Genomic DNA, 14568 nt, shown 5'->3' with positions numbered 1-14568 from the left:
AAGACAAATCAATCCCTTCAATGTTTTGTGAGTCTCTCTCTCTCTCTCTCTCTCTCTCTCTCTCTCTCTCTCCTCTCTCTCCCCTGATACATACATACATACACATACATACATACATACATATACATATACATACATACATACATACATACATATATATATATATTATAAAATGCTCTTCCAATTGTAAAATTATGCGGACATATATATATGTAATCTCTCTTCCGATTGTAAAATTATGCAGACATTGTAGCTGAAGAAATAACCAATCCCCTGCTTATTTTATTAAGCTCATGTTAGTGTTGGTACTTTTCAAACTTGGGGATCCTCTAATGTGGTTTGAATTGGGGTCAGGTACTTTTGGATTAAGCTTCTGGTTCTTGTGGAGATGGAGGAATCTGCGACTCCTTGGTACTGATGATGTATTCCCCCTGCATGCCGCTAGAATGTGATCTGAACTTATGCTCAAGAGTGGAGGCGTTCCAACACATCGTTGGGCTCTAAACTCACCAGAACTGACGGCCTCTTGGATTGGGACGCCCCTATGGTTTCTGCAGAGTTACAGAGTTTGTTTTTCCAAGCAGCAATTGGCTTAGAGGACAGCTGGACAAGTTTTAGATGTATAGTGCTTGATATTGACTCTGGCAGACTCGACCCTCTTTACACCCTCATCTGTTGATCAGAGTTAGCAACAGAAACTCCCCCCACATTTATAGGGAGAACAAGTTCTCTGCAGATTAATTGGCCAACAGAGCTTCCGACTCGCCCTGCTGGTTATGGCTTACAGCCTGAGATTTCTCTTCTTTCTCTTCCATAACTATGCCTCGAGCCTCTTCGTTTGGAGGGCATTACACTGTCTGGTCGGAAGGGATTAATCATGTTCTGTCCAAGCCATCAAGCTGAATGAGGAGAAAGCCACCCCACCAAAGGCAGCAAATCATAAAGAAAACAATAATGGTAATGATCAATTGACCTTGCATATGGAAAACGGAAGATTTCTTGATTAGAATACAAATGAAAACACACATTACAGCACATTATTCATAATATTATGGTGAAAAACATCAGAGGTAATGGAAGTGGTGGATTGTACGGGTGGATAAGGTCTTCCCCCTCAAAGCACTGGACCCGACAAAAACATAAGGGGTAACAAAAGTGGTGGATTGTACGGGTGGATAAGGTCTTCCTCCTCAAAGTACTGGACCCGACAACCTGCCAATCAAAGCACTGGATCATAGCTGCAAGTACCCCCGGTAGCATTTTCATGGTCAAGTTCACACCAGGGCACACCCTCCTCCCAGACCCAAAAGGAAGCAGTTGAAAATGTTGCCCTCTCACATCTACTGAATTCACCTGGTTGTCCGTACCTTGTTGTAGGAATCTTTCAGGCCAAAAGTCCAATGGACAGTCCCAGATCTTCGGGTCCCTTCCAACGGCCCAAACATTCACAAACAACATGGTATTTGTTGGGATGTCATACCCTCCAACCTTTTTTTTACAGTTTTTCTTGTGACCAGAGACGCTGGTGGGTGTAACCTAAATGTTTCTTTTATGATGGCTTGGAGGTATGGAAGATTTGGCACGTCTGGTTCTCCGACGAGTCGCTTATTCCCGATGACTCGATAGATCTCCTCCCTCGCTTTCTCGAGCAGCATTGGGTGATTGATGAGCTCTGCCAACGCCCATTCTAGTGCAATTGCATTTGTGTCTGTTCCGGCCGTGAATAAATCCTGAAAAATAAATGTATATATTGGATAGTGTTCAACAACATCAAAGGCAAATATGAAGACTCATAAGTGCAATTTGACTTCGAATGTATGTTAGTCACAAAATTTTGTACCTTATTATTCAATACAACAATATATTTACACTAAGAGTGAAGGAGAAAAAATTGGTTTCGAACTCGATATTCACAACATTTGAACTTATTATCTCTCACTTTTGAAAATTCATCAAAATTAAAGGTTATTTAGTCATATATATAGAGATGGTCTTTAAATGAGAAATAATAAATGAATGGGTCTGGTTATAAAATTTATATGGTAAAAATATGCTAGTTATAAGGGTGAACAAGATACGGTTAAAAAACATTATTACTTAAAAAAAATTAGACGCCTATTGTGAGGTTAAACTCACTCCCTTTTTCTCTTTCTCTTTCTTAGTGTAGTTTATATCAATTGTTCAAAAAAAAAAAAAAAAAAAAAAATTACGCCAAGAAGCTATTTATTGCCATAACTAGAGCTTATAAAATTCAACCTCCGAGTTCCCATCTTCCAAGTTCCAACATATCAACCAAAATATCAGGAAAATCTTTGGCCTCCTCCTTCTTTCCAACATGCTCCTTCTTCTCCCTGTTTGTCATTTCTTCTCGTTCTCTTATAAACTTCCCCACCCACACATCAAACCTCGTATGCTTATCCTCAATTCTCTTCACAAACCCTCCCAAATCCAACTTTCTTACAAACCCAAAAAAAAGTCACACAAACTGATCTCTCCAATAAGCCTCGTAGCCTGCCGCACCACCACTCTCGCCTCCTCCGCCCGCGCCGCCCTTCCTTCTGCGCTCGAACCCTTTGTCCCCAGAATCATGTCCACAGTCACATTGTTCCAAAGCTTTGGAAACTCCTCACAGGCCCGGCCAGACCCAATACTACCAGAGCAACCGTCTGGGGCCCAAAATTGAGAGGGGCAACAAAAAATAAAAATCCACATAACTAGGTATAAAAAAAAAAAAAACAATATCTAGAGCCCAAATTGAACAGCCCAGTTTTTCTACGTATAACTCGTTTTTTAAGTTGAACGGCTCAGGTTTTGGGTCATTAAAGAAAAAAAAAAAAACACAAGAGAGATCACTTGTCCCTAATTAACCCTAACATATCCTCTTTTTTCTCGATTCCCCACTTCCCTTTGTTCCCACTTTACCCGCTGCCCTGCCTGTCGTATCTGTCCTTTTCTCCTATCCATTGGCTGTAAGTGCAGGTAGATTGGGTTCGGATGTGCCATCTTCATAACTGAATCCGTTTGTTTTCCCCGTACCCGAAACCGTAAAAAATCTGAACAGGTATTCCTCGTAACTGAACCCGTTGGGTAACGGATTCCCCCGTTTGTTTTCCCATGATGTTCCAATTCCTCCTTCACGACCATCTTCACATAACCCCTTCAATGAAAACAATGAACAAGGAATAAGTATGATTTAAAAAATATCCAGTTTCAAAAATTTAATATGCATAATTCAATGTATGTATAAGAGCAAACTTACATCAAAAGAAACTGTTTATAAAAGAGCAAACTTACGACTTGTCATAGTGACCCGCTCATCTACCTGCACATCCCTGACTTCCGACTTTGAAGAAGCCACACTCTGCTCTCTGCACTTCCAAAATAGGCAGACCAGAGGAAATAGAGGCAGAGTAAGAAGCCCGTGCCCTGGGTAGTGATAGAGCTCTACTTTTTCATCTCCTCTATTTTGTTTCAACTGCAAAAGGTTGAAGGCTTGAAGTTTGAAGTCTGCACACTGCACAATATGCACGCTCAAGTATGTTTTCTGGAAGAACTCAAAGTCTTTGAAGTGTGCACAGCACGCTCAAGACTTTTGTAGTCTCCCAAGGAGTACTAAAGTTTGAAGTCTACACACTGCACATGGATTTCATTCTTTTATAAAAACATATATATGATAAATATTTATATTTTTTTATTAAAGAATGAAAACGGAACGGGTTCGGAGCGGATACCCCTATAACCATAATCGAACCAGAAATCGAACAATTTACCCAACGGTTACTCATAACCGTAAAAAACCCGAAATTTTGCTACCCAAAACAAAACTATTCGGTCGGTTACATGTGGGGATCGGATTTGACGGATTATATTGCCATCCTCTGCAGCAATTTCTCTCAAAACTCACTCATTGCAAGCTGTGCGCTACAGCTTCCAAGTTGGCAAGCCCGACAGCCGGGGAGGAAACTACATGGATTAGAGGGAGCCGAGGCGGAGGGAGAATAAGGGGCCGAAGCGGTGAGAGAGGTTGTGGAAGGTGCGGTGGATGAGAGGGCCTAATCATTTGAATAAGAAATTATTGCAATACAATGAATGTATCCAGTTCACTACAGATTAGTAACCCATTCTATTTTGGTCTACATGATCAGATATGTATGTATATGTCTGTATATCTATATATATATGTATGTATGTATTACATAGCCATTGTATGCAAAGCCCTAACAGATTGAAGGGATCTCTTAAAACTCGATCTGGAGCACCGTTCTCTTCCCCTGTTTGTAGGATATATCACTAGGTTCCATTTCAAGCATACTGGCCAACAACTACGGCGATCCATTAGACAAATTAGATGGTTTAGTACGTTCTCGATCTTTAGCCCTATATCAATATGTGGAATGTGGAAATTTTATGTCAGAAAACCTCAATATGCAGATGAGATATAACATTTGAATCAAGCAATTCACAGATACAAAAATTACTTATAAAATAATTTTGAAAGTAAGTAAAAATAATTTGTTGTATCCGTAAAAATAATTTGTTGTATCCCTACTACCTTCGCCGGACCCAAAAATGGTCAGAAAGGCCTTAAATTGGCCCATAAAAAACTCGAATCTTCGTCGGAAAACCTACTGCAAGCAAGGCTTATAGAACTCTTGGATGAAGGGGTAGATTCAAGCACGCTAAGCTCGAATGTTTTTGTTGGGACTCTCCTGAGTCGAATAGTTGTGGTTGCAGGGTCGGCTGTCACCAGAAAAGGCCTGAAAGTCGACGGGAATGTCGAACCCAAATTGGGTTTGAGGATTTTAAGGGTTCGGGTGTGACCTAAGATTAATCAATGAATGTGTTGATTCGGAGAAGGAGATAAAAATGGTGATTTTTTGATTTGTCGTTCCAATGGGGAGTCGGAGTCGCAGTAGGGGAGGAGCGAGAGGGAAGAGAAATAAGGAAACATTAACAACAACAATAAAGCCTTATCCAACAACGAAGTCTTATCCAACTAAGTGGGGTTGGCTGTATGAATCCTTGAACAACACTGTTTTAGGTTTTGTGCTAAATCTTTCGTTAAATCGAAGTACTCCAAGTCTTTTCTTAGAATCTTTTTCCAAGTTTTCTTAGGTCCTCCTCTATCCCTTTAGCCTTGAGCCTTAGTCTCGTAATCACATCTTCTAACTGTAGCGTCTATAGGACTTCATTTCACATGTCCACACCATCTTAACAGAAATTTTCTGATCTTATCTTCAAATTCGATTACTCTTACTTTACCTCAGATATCCTCGTTCCTAATCTTATCCTTTCGTGTGCCCACACATCCAACGAAGCATTCTTATCTTCGATACACTCATTTTGTGTACATATTAATGCTTGAATACCCAACATTCCGTGTCATAAAGCATTACTAACCTTATTGCAGTCCTAAAGATTTTTCCTTAAGTTTTAGTGTCATACAACGGTTGCACAACACACCTGATGCACTCTTCCACTTCATCCATCCAGCTTGTATTCTATGGTTGAGGTCTTTATCCAATTCTTTGTTCTTTTCCAAGATAGATCCAAGGTAGCGAAAACGTTCCCTATTTGGTACTTTCTGATCTCCAATCCTCATCCCTAACTCATTGAACCTTTGTTCCCATTGAACTTGCATTCCATATACTTTGTCTTTGACCTACTTAGGCAAAGACCTTTAGAGTCAACACTTCCCGCCAAAGGTTAAGCTTCACATTTACCCCCTCCTGAGTTTTATCTATCAACACTATATCGTCTACAAAAAGCACACACCAAGGAATATATATTTAAAGAGACAGTGGCAGGAGAAGTAATAACACAAACTTAGCAGGGTCAAAACAGGAAGCACACTGTTGAATGAACAGTAAAACAATTTGTTTTGAGTTTTAGTATATATAATTTCAAAATTCTCTATTAATCTCACAAACTCAAATACAATTTTAATATTTTATTCTTCTTCATATGGAAGTTTTAAGATTACAAAGGATCAATAATACGAAAATATATAGTATCAACCATTTGTCAATAAGACAAGGAAAACTAGACCAAATCAAATCAAATTTCTAATTAAAAATAAAATCTCTTTAAAACTTAGGAGAACAACTTAAAATAGAACAAGTTTGCTTGGTACGGTTGGTTGCTTTGAAGAGTTGATAATACTAGTCAAATTTTAGAGATCTTGTGGATCCAAAATAATCTTAAAAATCCTGGAGATGACGTGTGAATTTTTTTCGAATAAGATAAGAATACCCCCATTATATAGGCAGATTCCACAGCATTCCCATGCGCCTCGAGCATCTTCGTTTGGAGGGCATTACACAGTCTGTTCGGAAGGGATTAATCATGTCGTGTTCAAGCCATCAAGCGGAATCAGAAGGATAGAAAGCCACCCCACCAAAGGCAGCAAATCATAAAGGAAAAGTTAATGATATGATCAACTGACCTTGCAGATGGATAATGGAAGATTTCTTTATTAGAATACAAATGAAAACACACATTACAGCACACTAATGTTCATAATATTTTTGTGACCACATAAGAGTTAGCGAAAGTGGGGATTGTATAGGTGGATAAGGTCTTCCTCCTCAATCCACCGGTCCTTGAGTTCAAACCCCCCATCCCCCTGTAGTTTATGGATCAAGGATGTTGAGTGAGCTGAATCGGGCAACTGGAATACACACAAGATCATGCGCCCTTGGAGTAGTAAATCCAGGCCGTTCATCCATTTCAAGAACATCATCACGGTTCATATTATTGTGGTCGGACCCGACAACCTTCCAATCAAAGCACTGGATCATAGCTGCAAGTACCCCAGGTAGCATTTTCATGGTCAAGTTCACACCAGGGCACACCCTCCTCCCAGACCCAAAAGGAAGCAGTTGGAAATGTTGCCCTCTCACATCTACTGAATTCACCTTGTTGTCCGAACCTAGTTGTAGGAATCTTTCAGGCCAAAAGTCCAATGGGCAGTCCCAGATCTTCGGGTCCCTTCCAACGGCCCAAACATTCACAAACAACATGGTATTTGTTGGGATGTCATACCCTCCAACCTTACATTGTTGTCCAGATTTTCTTGTGACCAGAGACACTGGTGGGTGTAGTCTAAATGTTTCTTTTATGATGGCTTGGAGGTATGGAAGATTTGGCACGTCCGGTTCTCCGACGAGTCGTTTATTCCCGATGACTCGATCGATCTCCTCCCTCGCTTTCTCGAGCACCCTTGGGTGATTGATGAGCTCTGCCAACGCCCATTCTAGTGAAATTGCGTTTGTGTCTGTTCCGGCCGTGAATAAATCCTGAAGAATAAATGTACTTAAGGGTACATCAATATCAAAGGCAAATATGAAGACTCATATGTGTAATTTGACTTCTAATGTATGTTAGTCACAAAACTTTGTACCTTTTTATTTAATACAACTAAGGGGAGGGGGTGGACTTAGCCTCACAATGAGCCACTAATAATGTGGTTCAAATTCGTCTTTGGCGAAAATCGAACATATAATAGACTTCTCACTTAAAGTGAAAAAGAATACCACTAGACCGTAGTACTGAGTGACCACTCATAAGTGGAGATGAATACTACTAATGTACATTTAAACCATTAAAACTACTCTGATAAAAAAAAAAATCCTACTAGAACTAGACTTTGATTATCAAACACGTAACACACACATACACGAAGAACACATACAAGCAAAAGTGTAACAAATAAGAAAAACTTTGTCAGAATGTGAATCTCACATCAGAGAAAGAATGGATATTTTATGTGCTTAATGTTTGTGAGATGTTAGGCTACTTCCATATTACCAATTGAATTTACTATGAAATCCTTATTTTTTCACTATAAAGATCGCGTGTATGAAACTACGATACGTACGATCATGTCCATTTATTTTCATTTTCCCCTTCAGTTTCTGTATTCTATTTGTCTTTTATTTTTAGGGGTTTTTTTAACTTTAATCGTTGAAGAAGTTTGAAATTTAATATAAACCTGGTGATAGATTACTTATTGATTATAGTCCCTTGGTGTGTTCTTAATTCAAAATAATTAATATGTATTTTATTCAATGTCTCACTTATTAATATACACATTCTAATTTATTTTTTGACCAAAAAAAGTTTTTTTTTAATTTATTAATTTTATTTAACATTCTTCAAACTTGAAAGATTCAATTAATGTACCTAAAATATTAGTACCAAAATGTATTATATTGAATTAATGTATTTAAATGTTAGTACCGAAATGTATTATATTAAATTAATGTACCTAAATGTGTGTACCGAAATGTATGCATCAAAATGTTAGTACGGAAATGTATGTACCTAAATGTTTGTATCGAAATGTATGTACCAAAATGTGTATACCGAAATTATTATAATGAATTTAATGTACTTAAATGAAGAAGACCAAGTATATCGAAATATATTGTATAACAAAAATTAGTTTATCTAAATGTTTACACCAAAATATATTACAATTAATGAAATGAAAAATCAATACATTAAAATTAGGAAGAAAAAGAGAAATAATTAAAACATCAAAATGTAATTAATAAATGAGGTGATTAATGTGTCAAGAAACTAAAATTAGATTTTGATTTTACTCATGATTTTAGTCTAAAAGTCATCTTTGCCAAGGATTAAAATGAAGTTTCCTATTATTTTTATACATATATCTACATACATGAACAATAAAAAAATAAAAATGTCTACCTATGCAAATAACTATGGAAGAATTAAAGAAGACCCATAAACGTGTGTTAATTGTGACGGAGTCAGAAATCCATTCGAGAAGGGGCCTTTAAGCCAAATGAAAGAAATATGACAAAAAATATTGCAATATAATTAAATGGAGACCAATTAAAGGTTTTTTTTTCTTTTTTTTTTGGGTGTGTTTTTGTATTAATTGTCATGGAAAATGAATAAGAGTGATGGAGCTTTAAAGTTTGTATGAAAAATTTAGTATATCATAAGAACTAGCTTGTTTATGAGCTTGCAAAAAATGACTAACACATTAAATGAAAACAATAAGGTAACTAGCTCAAAACTAGTATTATGATATTTTTCTTTCAACATAATTGAATTTTCCTCTAGATTGTATAGATCTTGGTTTATATAAAGCTTATAAACTAACAAAAAAAAAAGAAGGAATTGGTTTAAAAAAAATCAAAAGATTGTTGGCATCAGAAGGCTTATATGGTAAAACAGATGGCTAATTATAACTTTTTATTTTTAATTTTATAATTCTTAAAGGGAGCGGGAGGGTTCAAAACTATTACAATAATTTAGAAGATGAGGGAGTTTTGAACTCAAGACCCAACACTATGTTTACTAATATTGGACCACATACAAATTATGAGGTTTATAGGGTAAAATAAATGAAAAGATTTTTAGCATAACCAGGTCTCAGACTTGTGATTTGCGGAAATCTTCAAGTTGTTTCTACCACTATATCGTATAATTCTTAATGTAAAAACTAGCACACAATACACATAAATGGATGAAAATTCAGGATAAGCCATGGCCTATTGTGGCCTCCATAGGGCTCCGCCCGTGCGTGTTAAGAGGTTAGTTAGAATTAAACTTTGCAAAAAACACATAGTTAAAAAAGGACGATATTTGCCTCCACGACGTAATGTACTACCACATGCATCCGCCCCTTGAGATGATATTCTAACTTCATAATCAAAATCGTTAATTTTCTTAATTATCACCAAAATTAAAGGTTGTTTAATCATATATATAAAGATGATCTTTAAATGAGAAATAAAAAATGAATGATTCCGATTATAAATTTGTATGGTAAAAGTAAAGTACGCTAGTAGTTGTAAGGGTGGACAAAATTCGGTTAAAAACACTCAGTTCAAAAAAGTAGAACGCGAAGAAGCTAATTATTACCGTAATAGAGCCTTAAGGTGAACTCTTGTAAATTCAACCTCCAAACTCTCATCCTCCAACATATCAACCAAAATATCAAGAAAATCTTTGACCTCCTCCTTCTTCTCCTTGTTTCTCATTTCTTCTCTTTCTCTTATAATCTTCTCCACTAACACATCAAACCTCTTATGCGTATCCCCAATTCTCTTCACAAACCCTCCCAAATCCAACTTCTTACAAACCCAAAAAAAGTCACACAAACTCATCTCTCCAAAAAGTCTCGTGGCCTGCCGCACCACCAGCCTCGCCTCCTCCGCCCGCGCCACCCTTCCTTCTGCGCTGGAACCCTTTGTCCCCAAAATCATGTCCACAGTCACATTGTTCCAAAGCTTTGGAAACTCCTCAGTGAGATTCACAGGTTCACAACTCTCAGCTTTCTTGGCCAAAAGCCTTAGAAGCTTTAGATACTCTTGGGTTCGAAGTGGCATAGAGTTGTGGATGCTACGGTTGCTTAGAAGCTCGTTCACTGTCAATTTTTTTATGAACTTCCAGTAGGGCCCGTAGGGTGCAAATGCAAGGGAAGCGTTGTAGGTCATGCTTTCAATAGCGAGGGACTGTCCGTGGGATATAAAGGAGAGCTCGTGGGTGCTGAGGAACTCTTTTATGAGGTCCGGGGAGGAAACTACAACGCACTGGAGGGAGCCGAGCCGGAGGGAGAATAAGGGGCCGAAGTGGTGAGAGAGGTTGTGGAAGGTGCGGTGGAGGAGAGGGCCGAGGAGGTGGTAGTGGCCGATGATGGGTAGGGCTAAGGGGCTTGGAGGGAGTCGAGGGTGGTGTGATTGAAATAGTTTTGAGGTTAGGGTGGGGAAGAGAATAAGAGGGATAGTTAAGAGAAGGAAGAGGATCATAAATAGGACTTGCTCATGTGCCATGGCTAGTTGGTTAGGTTACGAGCGGTGATGATTTGGTTTGTTCCCTTTTCATCACTATTCTTCTTGTATTTAAAGGAATTCTAAGTTTAAATGAGACAAAAACATTACTAAGTTATCGAATATTAAATTTGAGAAAATAGTCGCTTCCACTCTCATGTGCACCTCTTTGTTGACTATTCTTCTTGTACTTAAACGCATACTAAGATCCTATTTTAAAGGCTACACCATCATCTTTAAAGGGTGTACTTTTATCATCATTAAGGGACGGTGATATTCACCATTTCAAATAATGGCGACACTCTTCACGTTAGTTATATGAGTTTAAATTTTAAGATTTATGTAGTGAATAAATACAAATCTCAAAATTTAAACTCATCCAGTAATTTAAGTAGGGTGATAAACATTACTACAACTTTAGAGTGATGAGCAGAAGTGCGTGCATCTTAAAGGCTCTAATAGAACTTGTTTATGTATTTTTCTATAGTGATGCTCTATAAAAGAATAACTTTCATGTAATTATAAAAAATTCTGATCTCAACTTGGGCCAGTTATATATAACTATAAATTCTACATTGTAATAAGTATAATTTTTCTAGGTTTCTTCAGAAACTTGCCTCCACATAATAATAATAATAATAAGTAGTTTTTTTTTTTTCAGCAGTGGGAACCGCTGCTGCTATGCAATATGGTTACAAATAAAAATTTGAGATGAAATAAATATTTTAGAGATTATGTGTCTTTCTTTTTGCGATGTTATACTTAAAAATTGGCATGACTCAACTCTTAATCTGGTTCTTTGTATCCATATAACATTCATTAAGTATAACTAAGTAAAAAAATATCTTTTTCGCTACACTCTTTTAAGTAATAACCTCCCTATAGATATAAATTAGTTTGGTCCCAACACACTGTGTAAAGATTTTACTATAGTTGTGATTAATAGGACTTGGTTGTGCGGTTAGGCGGGATAAGATAATACTTGCATCATTTCAAAGGGGCTGGAATGCACATATTCTTCTCCTTACAAATAATGTATCATTGCCGTATAAGTTTTATTATCGGAATCACTCAATTTCTTATTTTTTATTTAAAGATCATTCTTACAAAAAATATCATTTGAAATTGAGTTTGTTTAATCATCTAAATGTATCAAATAGATTGACGATTCATCATCAATATGTTACTTGTTACTCATACCATCAACTTGTTTCATACATTTGAATGCATTAAACGATCTTTGATTCTAATGATTGTTAGTAAGGATGATGTCCAAATAAAAATTAAGAAATTGAGCGGTTCCGATTTAAATTTATTATACGATGAGGATACGTTATTCGTAATTTATTCTCTCCATAGGAGATGCAAGTATTATCTAGCTAAAAAATTGTTTCTCTTTTTTAGCCGTTTCTTTAATTTAAATGTTTAATCTACTAGTGCATAGCCGTTTCTTTAATTTAAATGTTTCATCATCAATATTACACAAAATTTCATTCTATTCTCTGCATTCAATTTCGTTTCACTTTGCCATATATATTCATCATTTGTGCCCTTCTTTACCTTATTCCATCAACTAAGTTGAAGGTGATATTAGTTTGGCGATGTGACATGAGCTATATTTGGTCATTTTAGCTCCTCCATATTTGGGACATCAGAAACCGCAAAGTGTCTTTGTCACGAAACGAAAATCCAAACCTCTACATAAATGACTCAAGTTTCCAGAATTATTCTAAAACTCACAATTTCATTTACTCTATCCGCTCCTTATATTAACTTCTGAAAGACTAAAGTGCCCTTGCCCCTTCGACGAGAATGTCGTTCCCAGTTGATGAAAGAGAACTTTTATTTGAACCCATGTAACATCTCTCTACACCCAACTTACTATCTACGTCCATATTAATTTTTATTTATGAATTAATATATCTTTAAACCCAAAGTTATTACCTAAACTATCCTCCCAAACCCAGTTCAAAATGTAAAATGATCTTTACATCCATTTATAGCATTTTTTTCCATGGCTGCAAATGCAACCTCCTTCATGTTTCCATGGTCGCCATCCCCAACACATACACATACACATACGCATACACATGGTCTCTCTCTCTCTCATCACCAACACCAAGTAGTTACAGTAGTTGTGCATCAAATTCAAGATGTTAAGTGTTTGATGCTTCAGGGATGTTCAGTCTACAGATGAAGTTTTCAAGAAATGGGTTGTGTAATGGCGTGAAGAACAAGCATACAAGACCGAGATGGCGGCCAAGAGATCCAACAGTACCAATGGTTGTTGGAAGTAGTAATGATGAAGCTCAAGTGGGTGTTCCAATTGGGGGGGGGGGGTGGGGGCTGGGGCGACTTTATCTCGGAATGGACTTGGGTACCTCCGAAGCAAGGTTTGCACTGATCGACATGCAAGGGACTATTCATGCTGAATGAAAGAGAGAGTACCCTTTATTTTTTTTTTTTGAAAGGTTCCACAAACATCAACTTTTCAATTATGTGTTATACGATGCTTGAAGAAATCTCACCCCAGCAGCCTCAAAGTGCACTGAAAGCTTGCAGTTGGAAACTAACATTTTTCTTTCACCTTGTCTGGTTGCAACTCCTTACCAACAACTAATGTTGCATAGACGATAGAAGCACTTTCCTCGGACTGAAAAAAAACTTGTTTTTCTCTATAAAAGTTATAGGGTTTTAGTCGAAATGAACATAAGATAAACAAGGAGTCATGGTGGAGTTTAATTATAATGTGTGGGTTTATTGATAAATTTTAGTTTTATTATTAATTTCATCTTGTACTTGTTGGTAATTATGCAATGGGGTAAAAAAGATAATTAACATCTAAAATTTAAGTTGGGGGTAGAAAGATGTTACATGGGTTTAAATGAAATTTCCCTTGATGAAATAGGATAATATGAGACATTAAAGATGAGTCGGGCTGGATCGGTATGGGATCCCGTCCCAAAAATGGTATCCCGAATCCCAAACCGATCCTTTTTGGGATGAAAATCCTAATCCCGATCCCAAACCGAAATTTCGGTATTCCCGAATTTCGGGATCCCGAAATATTTTCGGGATTTCGGTATGGTTTCGGTTTTCAATTCAAAAAACATTTGGCTTCTTGTTAATGGAAGAAGCTGATAAATTCAATTCAATTCAATTCAAACCTGCAGATCGAGCATGCAAAGCAGAAAAGATTCAAACCTGCATATTGAGCATGCAAAGCAGAAAAGAAATCGAACATGCAAAGGAGAAATTGACCATGGAAATCCATAAATCCAAATCAACCAAATCCACATAAAATTAATCCAGAAATCCCCAGAAAATTAATCAAGAAATCCAAATCCAAATCAAAACAATCAAAAGCTCTAAATCGTAAATTCCTAATTTATAAATCCTCATTCGAACCCTAATTCAGAGAAAGCTTCAGAGAGGAAAGAGAAAGATATGGGTCGAGCTTCGAAGATTTGAGAGAGCTTTCGGCAGTAGCTCTTTGCTCTCTCTGCTTCTCAACACGAAGAGTGCTGCTCTCTGCCTCAAGAGTCAAAACCAAACTCAAGAGCTTTCGGCAGTAGCTCCTTCCTCTCTCTTCTCCTCTTTGCTTCTCAACATGAAGAGTGATGTTCTCTGCCCCATGAGTGATGCTCTCTGCCTCAAGTGCTGCTCTCTGTGCGTTCTGTTAGTGGGAGCCAAGGCTCCTGCTTTTGAGGTGGGAAGTCTGAACCGAAACCCAAAGCCAATTTGTGCCTTTCCCATTTTT

The 14568-nt window shown here is 37.2% G+C and overlaps 1 protein-coding gene and 1 pseudogene across 1 annotated transcript; both read right to left on the bottom strand.

The window, feature by feature from the left end:
- Nucleotides 1-184: 184 nt before the first annotated feature.
- On the bottom strand, nt 185-3785 carry LOC126590212 (cytochrome P450 93B2-like; annotated as a pseudogene).
- A 2678-nt stretch (nt 3786-6463) lies between these two features.
- LOC126591633 (licodione synthase-like) lies at nt 6464-10830 on the bottom strand. The gene is made up of 2 exons (XM_050257411.1): nt 9901-10830; nt 6464-7314 (listed from the first exon to the last, which is right to left on the bottom strand). The coding sequence occupies exons 1-2, from the start codon at nt 10809-10811 to the stop codon at nt 6633-6635; spliced, it is 1593 nt and encodes a 530-aa protein (XP_050113368.1). The 5' UTR covers nt 10812-10830; the 3' UTR covers nt 6464-6632.
- Between the last annotated feature and the right edge of the window lie 3738 nt (nt 10831-14568).

The sequence above is a fragment of the Malus sylvestris genome, chromosome 11, assembly GCF_916048215.2.
Source record: "Malus sylvestris chromosome 11, drMalSylv7.2, whole genome shotgun sequence".
Taxonomy (NCBI): Eukaryota; Viridiplantae; Streptophyta; class Magnoliopsida; order Rosales; family Rosaceae; genus Malus; species Malus sylvestris.
Note: the sequence above shows the minus strand (reverse complement) of the source record. Positions and strands in the feature narration are given on the sequence as shown.

Excerpts from the sequence above, each read along its gene's own strand:
- LOC126591633 (XM_050257411.1), bottom strand. The coding sequence starts at position 10,811 with ATGGCACATGAGCAAGTCCTATTTATGATCCTCTTCCTTCTCTTAACT. Across the intron at positions 7,315-9,900 it reads CACCTTAAGGCTCTATTACG|TACATTTATTCTTCAGGATT; the intron begins GTAATAATTAGC and ends TGTACCCTTAAG.